The sequence below is a fragment of the Haliotis asinina genome, chromosome 3 (assembly GCF_037392515.1).
Source record: "Haliotis asinina isolate JCU_RB_2024 chromosome 3, JCU_Hal_asi_v2, whole genome shotgun sequence".
Taxonomy (NCBI): domain Eukaryota; kingdom Metazoa; phylum Mollusca; class Gastropoda; order Lepetellida; family Haliotidae; genus Haliotis; species Haliotis asinina.
The window spans coordinates 73,092,674-73,106,710 of NC_090282.1; the positions used below are offsets into that span (position 1 = coordinate 73,092,674).

The following is a 14,037-nucleotide window of genomic DNA, read 5'->3' on the forward strand; positions in this document are numbered from 1 at the left end:
ATATCAATATATTTCAATTATTCCTACTTATGATAAATAAATAATAAATCGTTTTCATGGCCCTAGTATTTACTTTTTTGGGTTATTTATGACAGTCGTCAATAACTAACTTAAACAGGTGTTAGAGGTATTATTGGGAAATTTAGAACATGTCATCATGTTTACACATTGGCTTAGAGTAATTTTCATCAGTTAACTTTCAAAATCACAGTAATCTAATACTATGTAATGAATAAGTGAGCCAATTTTACCAAAGACAAATTCAGTTGGAAAATAAATAGATTTACACGTCACAATATGTAAACTAAAGTCAAACTTCCAAAACAGAGACAAATCTGCCAACACATTTGCAACTGATGTCCAACAGACCAGTCCTCAAGATAAAAATTGAATAAAGTTATTTGGGACACTTAGATAAATACTTTGCTCATTAGAGTTTGTCACTGCTTTAAAATCCCAAAAACAACATGGTATCAATATATCATAATCATCAATAATAGATGTCAAAATTCAATACTCTGCTACAGATGATCAAAGGACAGATTCTAAAACATGTGATCTAAAACATACCTTCCAAAAAACACTGCATTAATTCCAACTTAGCAAATTAAAATTAAATATTCTCTCAGTTTTCTAAATTCATTCAACAGAATCTCAAAGTTTGACCTCCTAATGAGAGTTTTCCCCTGTATTGATGTGTGGTATCTTTCACTCGGCTTGTTCAGGCCCTTATTTCACCACAGTCCACTGTTTGATGCAAAAATTATCATGGAATGTTTGGTTTTCACATCTAGAGAACCTTGTCTCGATATCTCTGTACTTCAACCTGTGTCACAGTCAAAGTGATGAGGCACAGCTATTTGGCAATTAAGTTGGATTGTGTGGGTCTTTTAGTTCAGAAATTTTCCATTTTAACAAATGATCCTCATGTTTAGTGACGTCACTCTTCTTCAGACATCCTTCACTTCTCAACACACCCGCTGCATCACATCATGATATATCAAATAAATTAAAGAACAAATACCAAAACAATACTTCACCAATGTTCGAAATATTCTGGGCCTAGAATTTCAAAGCTCTCTTAGTGCAAAGATAGTGATAATGGCCATATATTAACACTAACTCGCAAATATCTTTGTTCTAAGAGAGCTAATTGAAAATCTAACTATCATCATAACATACCCTGAATTCGTCACACAGAATGTTCAAGCTCCATCCTACATTCAGCTTCAGACTCACACACTAACACAATCTAAACTCTTTGGGGGATAAGCTAACAAGCTTTCATGTACAATGCAAAGTCAAGCTCTCCTTCACGAAGATCCACATATTTGACCAGAGCCCCTAGACACACGTCCAGCAAATATTAGCCAAGATTTTCTGGTCAGTCATGTGTGCAGGTTCTCGGAGTGCATCTTAATGTCTAAGCTTAGTCAGAGAAGATACTGCAAGACATAACACTGTGCATCTTGAACTATGCACCTTAAACCACATGTATACTGAAATATACAAGCACAAAGCACATGTCAAACACCTTACACCATGTTTTATACATATGCCATTCAAAAAATTAGGGGACGTTCCATTTTGCGAGCATACCACTAACAAATACCAACGCTTATGAGAAAAAGTAATATATATATATACATACAGATGAAACATTTCAATAGGAACTGAATAAACTGTCACATTTTCCTTTTAACTGCTCTTCATCCTCCCTGGGTTCATTATTTGCATTTTATCATTAAATTCAACACCCCTTACTTTTTTCAATACTACATATAGTGAAGTGTAACTTAAGGTGAGATTTGAAATGAGTGGTTAATGGTATGAACATCATAATGACATCAGGTTACACCTGAATGTTGATGTTGGACTACAATCCATACCATGCTGCCATTGCAACCATGCAGTCCTCTGGACAGTAGGTTGGTCATTTTCTTCATAAACATTTAAGCCTGATACATGTTCATATAGTCTCCCAAAGGTTCTATGTTTTGTCTGTTTGCTGTTCAAGGCTGCATTCAGCAATATTCAAGTGATATGGCAGAGGTCGATAATAATCAAGTCTGGACCAGACAATCCAGTGATCAGCATCATGAACACCAATCTATGTGTCTACAAAGTCAGTGAGCCTGACCACCTGATGCCATTTGTCACCTACTGCAACAAGCATGAGCTGCTGAACACAATTCTAGTCCAGAATTTTCACAGATGCACAGACAGAAAAAGTGGATCTAACAGACCAAGGATAAAAAACTTGGAAACTGGAACTGGAGCCCATACATAAAGGATCCTGGCATGTCTGAGGGAGGTAACTGTGCCTGACACTTCTGACTCATCTGTGCACCCATCCTCTTGGGACAGGCATAGACTGCCGAAGACAAATTCTAACATGGATCCTCACAGGCAACAATGACCTTGAAGCATACAGAAACAAGTGTGTGAGTGATAATTAAATTAATGAATTAAACCTTGCTACATTTAGTTTGTTGCAGTCTGTAATCTGTCTTAATATTGCTCTCAGCAATATCCCTGTGTATGTGTGTTATATCTCGACTGAACAAGCCATGACAGAATCTAACTACACAACTGGGATACAATATAGGACAAATAACATAAACATATGGTTCCAATCACACCTCAGTAAAACATGGGTACATAAAGTAAAAACTTATTCAGTGGAAGCTGTCTAAACCAGCACTCATCAAGCCTGAAGAAACAATCCAGTTTCGACAATGTGACTGATTGTAGAGTTGATGGTAAATGTACAAGCCACAAGAGGGACTGACATTTGATGCCGGTGGTGACAACTTGCCGGATTAGACAGATGCCGGTTTGACAGCTTCAACTGTAATACATTTATAAATGAGGAATTGTTTATTCAATCATGCTTGCAGCCATCATGTTGACTTTCTCTACCAGACTTCCAATGATGAGGGGTAAAAAACAATGGCATCTGAAAGCTTCTTGTATTAATACCGCTTAAAGATGAAAGGGTCAGCAATCAGAATTCAAGGGTTGGTCAGGTAATTGGAAGCACAAAATATCTTTCAGGCCATAAGCATCAATGAAGTGCATGAATCTGACCACTTCACTTTGTGTCTCAAGGATTGTGAAGACCAATTCCGACCCAGTCCTCATGGAGCTTGCCATTATTGTCCATCCAAGTAAGCTAATGTAGCAATCTCACATACCTACCAATCTTTCTCTACCTTACAAAACAGTTCTCCATAAACTGTATGTACACAAAGGATCTCTGCAGTACCCATTACAGAGTCTCATCATTCATACAAACCAAATACAGTGGATGCTGTTATACCTGGATGAAGACCTTCGTACACTTAATGGTCCTTAGACACAGACAGACATCACTGTTACATCCTATTCACCACTGCGTGCTCATCCTGAAACACTCTACTGTTGTATAGTTTTTAAAAATAAAGGCACATGCACAGAGTCGATCCTGGGCCTCTGAGACTCTAGATCAATAAAGAATAGCATCTGATTTCAAGAGTATTCCAGAGTCATCCAGAGCGCATGAACAGATTTCCCTGTAGTACAGAAATTGATTCTAATTTTGTCTTATGCCTGACAAAAATATTTCTAACTACATTGAAATACTTGATGAAAATCCAAGGTAGGTCCCCCAAGATGGACAAGCCAAGGCCAAAATAGACTCCCATTACAAACTCTATAAACATGATAAAGACTCCATTTATTAGGACACAGGTTTAAGATTTTCAACAGAGAAATTGCATCTTTTCTTCTATCTGATTTTTCCTTCATATTTATATCTTCCAACCTTTGTGTTTATCTTGTCTGACAAAGTCATTCACCAGGGAATACACCTAAAGCAGATTGTGTATGTATGTGAATGTTATTACATTGTTTAATAATACACAGGTTGTCTTTATGACAGATACAGATCACCCAGAGTGAGTGAGTTTTCATGACAGATACAGATCACCCAGAGTGAGTGAGTGAGTCTTTATGACAGATACAGATCGCCCAGGGTGAGTGAATGAGTCTTCATGACAGATACAAATTACCCATCCAAGGTGAAAGAATGAGTGAGTGTTTATTAGTGTTTTAATGTCCTAATGTCAAGACAAATAATATCAAGGGGACAACAAGAGCAGCCTCCAGGTATCAAAGTATTACAAATCTGAAACTTTGCTTATGCTGATGGGAAATGCCTTAACCACTGTGCTAGCCTTCTGACTCTCATCTAGAGAGTAGCATAGACAGGGACAGTTAAAGCTATCACATAAATAAGTGGGACTCTCAGTGCTTCAGTTAGGTGTATTTATTTCCACAAGCATTCGTGTGAACCAGCAATGTTATTGTGACCTTCCCTCTATAATTCCTCCTCCCTTCCCCACTAATGATGACCCGCAGGATCTGGTTGCTTGCACAACCTGTCAAACACATGGACAAAGACATATTGCTACACAGGAACTATTTTCTGTCAAATCTGGTTGCTTGGAGAACCTGACAAACACATGGACAAAGACATATTTCTAAACAGGAACTACTTGCTGTCTTAGCTGGGTGCTTGGACAAGTTGCCAAAAACATGGACAAAGACATGTTGCTACACAGGAACTACTTCTGTCTTTGCTGGATGATTGGACAACCTGTCAAACACATGGACAAAGACATATTGCTATGCAGGAACTACTTTCTGTCTTAGCTGGGTGCTTGGACAACCTGTCAAACACATGGACAAAGACATATTTCTAAACAGGAACTACTTTCTGTCTTAGCTGGGTGCTTGGACAAGTTGTCAAACACATGGACAAAGACATATTGCTATGCAGGAACTACTTCCTGTCTTAGCTGGATGCTTGACAACATGTCAAACATGTCAAACACATGGATAAAAAAAGGAAAGAGTCACATATCTACATGTTAATAGCAATTCAGCAGGCAACAAATGGATTCAAACACTGGCATATTGTCATTGACCGTTCATATGAGTGAGCTGGGTTGGGTTCTTTTAGCAATATTCAAGAATACCATGGCTGGGGTCACCAGACATGGGCATCAAACATTAACCCTGCATGGGAAATCCAACCCAGGTCTTCAATGTGATGAACTTTAACCAGTAGACTACCCCAGTGCCCCACGTTCTTAAAACAACAAGAGATAAAATAATTAACCTTCTTTCTGTTGAAGTAACACCATCAAAATATCTCAAACATAATGCTATTTTCCATACATTTTGAATTTCTTCAAAACCTGATAATGGAATTTCCCAAGACATTTCAACCAAACAGTACTTTTCAACATTTTGTAACTTAATCTTAACATCCTAAAGGTTAATGTTTCCTAAGTAAAGGTCCTGCTATGTTTCTTAAAAACATAACTTTCAGCATAAGCTGACTTAATCCAGACAACTTTGTCCAAACACTTACAACTGCTCTGCACTTAATTGAGCTTCATAACACACAACCCAGTCATAATGGACATTGATTTCATCGGTGCTGTACAAACATGTTTTGGATTTATAACATCAGTGCTGTACAAACATGTTTTGGATTTATAACCATGATAACATGAATTTGGCTTCCAGCATCAAAAATGCACTTGTCTCAACTATGTCAGGCCAGAAGCATATTATGCTGAAATGTCAGTTAACAATCTGTTCAACAGCTTGGCTGTTCAAAATCATTTAATGATTGTAATTCTACCATGGTCTAGTGTACCTTTGGTGACCCGTAAAATCAAAAACAGACTTAAAAGATTTGTTGTGAATATGAAACATCTGTTCGGGTAATGCTTCACTTATCAAGGTGATCCAATATGGTGGACTACCTATTGGCTTCAGTGAGAATGAGAAAAGGACAAGAAATTAACTTTTCAAGGTTATCCAAGGTCACTGTGAGCTAAGACATGAATGTGAACAGGACAATAACTGTTAAAACATTACAACAAACTGAACCCCATTGAAATAATTACATAACTAAAGGATGATAATTATTCACTGTTTCTGAATTTCTAATTTTTAATCAATTTGCTTAATTCCCCAAGGTCATCTACCCTAAAATTTACATTTCTTCAATAAAATTATTTTTCTTATTCATCAATAGTTACTGACTCAAAATCCATAAACAGATATCTTGAAACAAACAATAATTTGCATCAAAATATTCCAAATTCCAAACTTCATCATGCTTTCAATTTTTGTGACGACTGTCATGATGGCATTAAACTATAACATCCGTCCATGAACAGTGAAATGTGGTAAGACTCTGGCCAGTACAACTTGTTCTGCTGATTGGTAACAAGATGTGTGTTTACAATCAATACAACAAACAATTAGCTCAGTAAAGCAGGTGAGGGTCAACAATGATCAGAGCTGAAATCCTAATTTGGCCAATTTGGTTTGCATTTTACAGAAGCGATTCAAAATGTTCTTGGAGAGTGTTAGATGTTGGTCTTCCTCTGTAACGGCTACATAGAGACTTCTTGAAAACAAACATTGATTTAGCTGGAAGCCAATCCATCTTAACTTTTTGTCTTTTTTCTTTCATTTATGTGCAATAAAAAGTTTTTGTTCCCATGGTTTTATGAATAAAGTCCAGAACTAGTATCAAACTGACATAGTAATAAACACTTTTGAAACTACCTGACTTTACAATGGAAATGATAATGTTCGTTCCTTTGGAGCTCGATGATGAGTTAAATTATAGCAGAAAGGAAAACCTTGAAATACTGAACTGAAAAATGTCTTTATATGTTCACAATGCTGAAAACTAGTCCTTTGTTCTTTCATTTATTGTCCATTTCACCCAACACGTAATTACATGTAGAAGACTAAGTAAGCTATGATTGTCAAAAAAAACCTGCTAACTTTATTAACTTCAAGTAAGTAGTAATCACAGGCACTTCCATATACTCCACCCATTTTGGGAATTGAAACTTGGGCTACCTTAAACCCCACTCACCCTAATCGTAGTGAGTGAGTGAGTGAGTTCAGTTTTATGCCGCAGTCAGCAATATTCCAGCCATCTGATGGTGGTCTGTAAATAATTGAGTCTGGACCAGACAATCAACTGATCAACAGCATCAGCATTGATCTGCGCAAATGGGAACCGATGACATGAGTCAACCAAGTCAGCAAGCCTGACCACCCAATCCCAATAGTCGCCTCTTCCAACATGCATAGTCAACTTTTAGAGCAAGCATGGGTTGCTGAAGACCTATTCTATCCCAGATCTTTCCAGGTCTCATCCTAATCACACAAGGAAACCAAAAGATGAGTATGTCGAAGAACTTGCATTTTAAAGTAAGATCCATTTATGTAATTATTTTGCAGGCACAACTACAATAGAAACCACACAAACAATAAATATATAAAAATTCTTTGAACAACAAGGATAGTTTTATGGATATACAACTTTTAATTAATTAATATGACCAATGTTTCAGTGTAACTACTAACTTGCTTCATAATGATGCCAGTAGCTACATCGAAATGTCACTCATATCAATATTAAAGAAGTTGTATAGCCACAGAACTCATCTCATTGTTCATCACATCAACTTCTAAATGCCCCTTATGGAGGTAACAATTCTTTGCTTATGTTTTGCAACATGTCCTTTTATAATATTTGTCTTAAAACTTCCATTCAATGTCTCCTTCAGTTGATGGATAATCCCTCAACAAAATGTCCAGCTTGTAAAACAACAAATCAAACCTTTAATCCTCAAGAAACCACTGAATCCAAATTAACAAGTTTCTGCTCAATCGTCACATAATCCAGGTAGACATGTCTACAGTATCAAGCAAGTGTTATCTGGGTCAGGGATTAATTGGTGTGTCCCAAGATAACATAATAATACACAGCTGGGCCTCACAATGAGCCCCTGTCAGCACAGCTCCCCAGCAGGCCAAGCCGACAATAAGCTATAACTAATACCGACCCATCACCGGGCATTCCAACTTTGGTAAACAACATGGAATGGTGTGTCACCAGGGACACCAGAGGTTATTATATACTTCTGTATCTTGCTTCTACAGCTTGTAAGAAAATAAGGTACTGCATAGATGACAACTTCTTTATTATTAGACTAAAGCTTAGTCTCTGATTATACATTATTTTAATAGAAAGAAACAAACCCATTTTGATTGAAAAGGTGCCCCAGAGAGATATGAGAGGTTCAGAACCTAGGAAACCGGACTGAACCTATGGAAATATAGACTTGCTTTATTTAGAGCCTTAGCACTGCAGGGAGGTCTAGACTGTAAGACGACATGATCAAGTGTGCTACTCTGTATGCATGCCTTGTGTCTCTTAGCCACACATTTAGAAACCAAGGCCAGACCAGTTTTATTTCTTGTTTTACAGATGCTTTTCTTTTCAAGAAATAAATACAGATTGATTTTCCCCACTGAGAAAATAAAGACCAAATGTTTTCATTGGTCAGAAATGCTTTTTTGGGATTGTACTTTGCCCCATACACATTTCATAAATTGCCAAAAGTAAAATACTTTTATTATTTAGAAGGAATATTACTTTGATTGACAATTTTATTTTGAGTTTTTTTCCCACCCTGCCTTTAGGTTTTCTGAGGACAAAAATCCACAAAACAAGAAATAAATTGGTCTGACCCTATGAAGAGATAAAACAAAATATCTAACAAGTTGATAAATAATTTCTACCCCTCTCCTGCCTACATCACTGTCTCCTCTATACACAGACAGGCCTGCAGGAATGTTTGAATGTCTTGCCCTGGAATGCCACAATCTACACGGGGAAACAATGGGACTACCGCATTCATTGTCCAGCTCTCCAGATCTATCCCTTTCATGCTAAAATAACCACTGGTCATTATGAACACCTGCATGAGAGCTATCGAGGTCCAGATGAATATTTACCCAGTGCGTTCATAGAAGGCCTCTGTTACTCTCAAATGTACAGATCAAAGTCACGTGAGGCAACAACAAATACTTGGGATTTGGGCAGCCAGTTAAGGTGTTGGTATGTAGACTATTATAATTACACTTTTCATGGGCTCCCTGGAGAGAACAAATGCTGTTTTATGCAGCAGTTAGTTGAACTCCTGTCATTCCACAGCAGAAAGACAATGGTGTTTGGATTCCAAAAACCAGTGAGCGATGCCTTGAGCAACGATTCATTTAGTCAGAGATGCAATAAGACAATCCACAAATGTTAACTACCTGATCTTCATTAGTGAATGCCAACAAGCATGGGGAATAACATAAGGTAACATATTTTTAAAACCCATGTAACCAATGAAGATAGGGGTAAGAATTGATCTTCAATAACCCATGATTGTTCTAAGAGATGACTAACAGAATGGGGTGGTCAGGGTCACTGACTTGGTTGACGCATGTTATTGTAACTCACTTGCATAGATCGATGCTCATGCTGCCAATCACTGGAATTTCTGGTCAGCACTTGATCATTTACAAACCGCCTCCATATAGCTGGAATACAGCTGAATGTGGCATAAAACTAAATTCACTCACTTACTTACCCAGACCCAAGAATTTTTATCACTTGCTTGATATGGAGCTATTGTAAGTGAGTGAATGAGCTTATAGTTCAATGCTGCTTTTAGCAATATTCCAGCAACGTCACAGTGGGGTACACCAGAAATGGGATTCACACATTGTACAAATATGGGGAATTGAAGCTGATTCTAGGGCACGGAGCTATCGTATGGCAAACAATTATCCCACTTTGCTGGTCCACCTACATAGAAGTCCAGTTACAGATGTCATACAATAAAAAGGTGCTCAGCAGATATGCATGAATAAGAATTTGATTCTGTTGATATGCCCCTTAGTGTTTCCAAAATACAGGTAAGTCCAAATAGACCAAAAGGCAAGGTATAAACCATCCTCGATATCTCCAGGGTATAAGTTCCGAAAAGTCTCCACTATACCCTGGACGCATCTACGGGTCGGCCCTATAATTTTGTTACCTCCCTTTGCTGACTCCGCTTTCTCACAGTAGCCAATCAGAGTGGTCGCCGTTATAACCGAATTTGCCACTGTCAACAAAGGTAGCAGTTGCAACTGCGAAGGTTTGCTCGCGGTGCGACTCACAATTTGGGGAAATCATACATGCAACTTTATAGGTCCGAAACCTTTTTTAAAACATATGCAAGAAATCCATCTAATACTTTCAGAGAACCTTGCCAAGTTTAATCTGTTAGAGAATTTAAATGGCACTTACAACTATCTTGGCAGGCTAGGGTCAAAAGTCTAGGCTCAGGCTTATTTCTAGCATTTGAACATGATATGTTCATGTAGAAAAAACATGTAAACAGAAACATTGTTGACAGCACAAAATGGTAAAATAATCACCTTATCACAGACAAGTTAGGTATTCTCTGGCAGTTAAAATTCACAACTTTTCACCCAAATTAATCTTGTTTGGTTGATGATTTGCTAAACACACTGGACACAAATATCATGGGACAGTATAGGATACAATAATATCTACTGCCTGATCAATACCCATTACAGTCGAATCCTGATGAATCGAATGCCTGCGTCTTGAATATTATGCATATCTGTATCTGTCGGTAACGACCATTTCTTCTACCCTCATAGACATACCTATGTGTCAAATACATTGACAAGTCAAATTTATTACTTGGTTCGACTCATCAGGATTTGACAATAACCCCCAGCCTAAGATTTTCAAAGCTCTCTTAGCGCCAAGATAGTTGTAAGTGCCATACATTAACATACAAGAGTCTTTGCTAAAAGAGAGCTTAGAAAATCTAGGCCCTGTACTTCAGGCATCTCACAAAGTACATCTTGCATTCCATTGTGTTCATTCAACACAATAGCCAAGCTGCCCACACCCACCCACATGTATGTATCAGTTGTTTTGGGTATGTGTTTACACGCATCATGGGAAAGGACACAGACTATTTCTGCTGTTGGCCTTTCAAGTACTTCAACTCTGTTAGGTTATAACGGTTATGGCTGCTAATAGGTCAGCTGAAAGTAGTAACCGGAAATGTAATGATCAATGAAATGGATCCTAACCACTTAAACACATTTATTTCGCAAGAGTTCATCAATCGTGAACAAAATAAGAAGTCACATGTCTTTATCATGTGGCAGAATTCTAAACAACGCGGAAAGCATCGATATTGTGGGAGGTTTATGAGAAATGTCTCTTTGGATTAACATTGTTTGTTCTTTGTGCAATGGTGTTTTTTTAAAAAAAAAACTCAAATGTCAAGGAACTCCAGTCAAGTGAGCCTGGAAATGAGAGATCTGGGTTTAAGACTGTCAACATCAATATTGAGACAAGATCAACACGGTGACAAGTGTAAGAGAAAAGTGGTTCATGAATAAACAGATTAGACATATCCGTTTCGAAAAACATCTCCTCTAAATGTCAAGTAAATCAACTAAAGAAGCTTGGATGTAGGTAAAAGATCACCCATTTGGATGGATCACTATTACGACAACAATCTGTCACTTGGGGTCCAACGACATTTGTCAACCCAGTCAATGAACCTGCCCATCCAGTCCTGCTAGTTGCTAAACCTTCATGGGTCGCTTGCTCTACAACAGGATGGGATGACTTAATGCATTTTAGTCATAGTGCATGAAATTAGGCCCGTCCAACCCCCTCCAACCCCATATTTGTACCAGTAACATTTTTTAAGTTACCAGTCTTGATGTCTGGATGGGTTTTTGTCTTATTAAATACACTGCTCTGGAGCCTGTAATATTCTGTCTGATCACTGTAGCTAGTGGCTAATAGAATGAGCAACAATTCTTGCCTTCTGGGTACAATAACACACAATCTGAAATCTGTTTCTTTGGTCAAATGTTTTTGAATAATTTTGTTCACAGCGCTTCTGTTGAGTGACTGTAATATATGACTGTCATTAGTGAGGAAATTGCTCATAGAACATCTCCATAGGATCATAAGATGTAATGAACTTTACCAAGCATTCTTTTCACTTCAAAGAAGTCATTGTGACCTTGACCTTTCTTAAAATATCACAACATCTTTGCTAACCTGGGGCTTAAATGGGACTTAAATGTTATTCGAAAGTGCACTCTTTGTTTGGTAATGAATAAAGATGGCCTTGCCCTGGAATTATCTTCTGGGAGTACTTTATTTTGACAATGGCATTGGATGCCACGCTTCCTCTGGTCATGACAAGCATCTGTAGAGATGATTGACTACAACCTCGCAATTGTCAGTTACAACACATAAACTTGTATATAATCAAGTCTCCGACAAACCAGAATTTGGTCATGCAGACACATTGCCTGTAATATACAGCTCCCCAGTCAGTAACTGACCTGTAATATGATGGCAGAGAAAACATAATCGAGTATGGACCAGGCATCCAGTGATTGACATCATGAACATCTAGTGAACTGGGATATGTATAAACCAAAGTCTGAGAACCATCCTTAATGGCCTCTTCCATCGGTTCCTGAAGACCATATCTAACCTGGAAGACACACAACAGAAACCTCCCAATCCTCCCTCACTAGTTATTCTAAGCACATTCCACTGAGACCTCAGATGCATGAGATCTGAATACTTTGAGAAGCAGTTACATTCTGACCTATGCAAATTCAGGTCAGAATATTTGGTCGCTGGCAATCCATACTTGTAAAGGGTGACTAAACAGATTGGTTAATCAGACACTATGATTTGATGGATGTAAGTTGATGCTCATGACGTCAATCACTGAATTGCATGCTTCACACTATTGTACAGATCACCATCATATAGCTGTAAAATTACTGAGTACATTCTACCTGGATCTGCACGGGTTGATGTAGATGAAGAATAAGAGCCCTCACCTGGAATGAAGGAGTGCAGCGTGTTGGCGCTGACTTTGCTGGCTGTAGTCACATGACGTCGGTTGGCACCCTCGAAAACCAAAAACAGTTGTGCATCTTCTGGGAAACTAGTATCTTCTGTCAAAGCCACAACAATAGTGCCACCTCCCTTGAACAACAAACAAACAAAATGCTTAAAATTTTAACTGATTAAAATGCTAAAAGTATTTACAACCATTTTTAAGATTAATCCTTTTTTTCATAAGAAACAAAGACAGAAGACTATCCGTCAAAGAAACACTGTTTTGATAAAAGACCTTCAAGACAATAACATTATTGTTAGAAAACATTTATTTCCTTTAACCTAGCTGAACTAAAAGTGCAATTCACAAACAGCCATAACTTTAAAAGCCAATTCCAATACTGCAAATTGGACGCTAACCCATTGTAATGCTTGTTTTCCATTAAGACTGCAAGGTTTGATTGCAGTAACGAGGCATGATGGGCGTAACTCCCACAATGCTTCATACTAAACAAAGTGGACCAATCAGCACATCCCTCTTATTAGGTGTCTAACAACCAATGACACTTCTGGAGATGCCAAAGGAATCAGAACACTGGAACAGTCAATACTGGTTCCATGCACAATACATAGTCATACCAAAAGCATTGTATATGACAATAATGCTAACAATTCCTACATAACACATAACACATAACACATAACTCACATAGCACACACTTGATGTATTCTGATTGACCATTTAGTTATCATGTCACAGCTTTACTGTCAGAATGATTAAATGAGACCCTTGTCTATTACAATCAACTTTACTGCCAGTTGAAACCTTTGTTTCTCATCTATAGGAGATGGCTGGCTTGCCTGTTGGTTAAAGCATTCCCATATTCTTGTATTCTCTGCCAGACAGTTAAGAGCATTGCTAAAAATGTTATAAAACTTTTAGCAATGTTCACTCATGCACTCACATACTCACTCATTTTTGTACATTTGCCATATTTTTTTCATCCAAAATTTCAAACATGCATTGCAAATTTTGCAACGCTATCATTATTTGGGATCAGTTTTCATGACAACATGAAAATTGACACAAACAAAAAGAACATGAAATATGTTGAATTTATTTACAATTTTCATTACTCTCTATTTTCAAATCTAAAACATTCATGGTCAGCAACAACAAGGGAGACAACTCAAGTAAGGCTAAG

The 14,037-nt window shown here is 37.7% G+C and overlaps 1 protein-coding gene across 8 annotated transcripts in view; it reads right to left on the reverse strand.

Moving 5' to 3' along the window:
- Window positions 1-14,037, reverse strand: part of LOC137278424 (rho guanine nucleotide exchange factor 28-like) — a 252,564-nt gene that overhangs the window by 194,985 nt on the left and 43,542 nt on the right. For all 8 annotated transcript variants that reach the window (XM_067810747.1, XM_067810746.1, XM_067810742.1 and 5 more), the window contains exon 4: window positions 12,832-12,979. In XM_067810747.1, coding sequence (XP_067666848.1) covers window positions 12,832-12,979 — 148 coding nt within the window. The remainder of the gene's footprint in view (window positions 1-12,831; window positions 12,980-14,037) is intronic.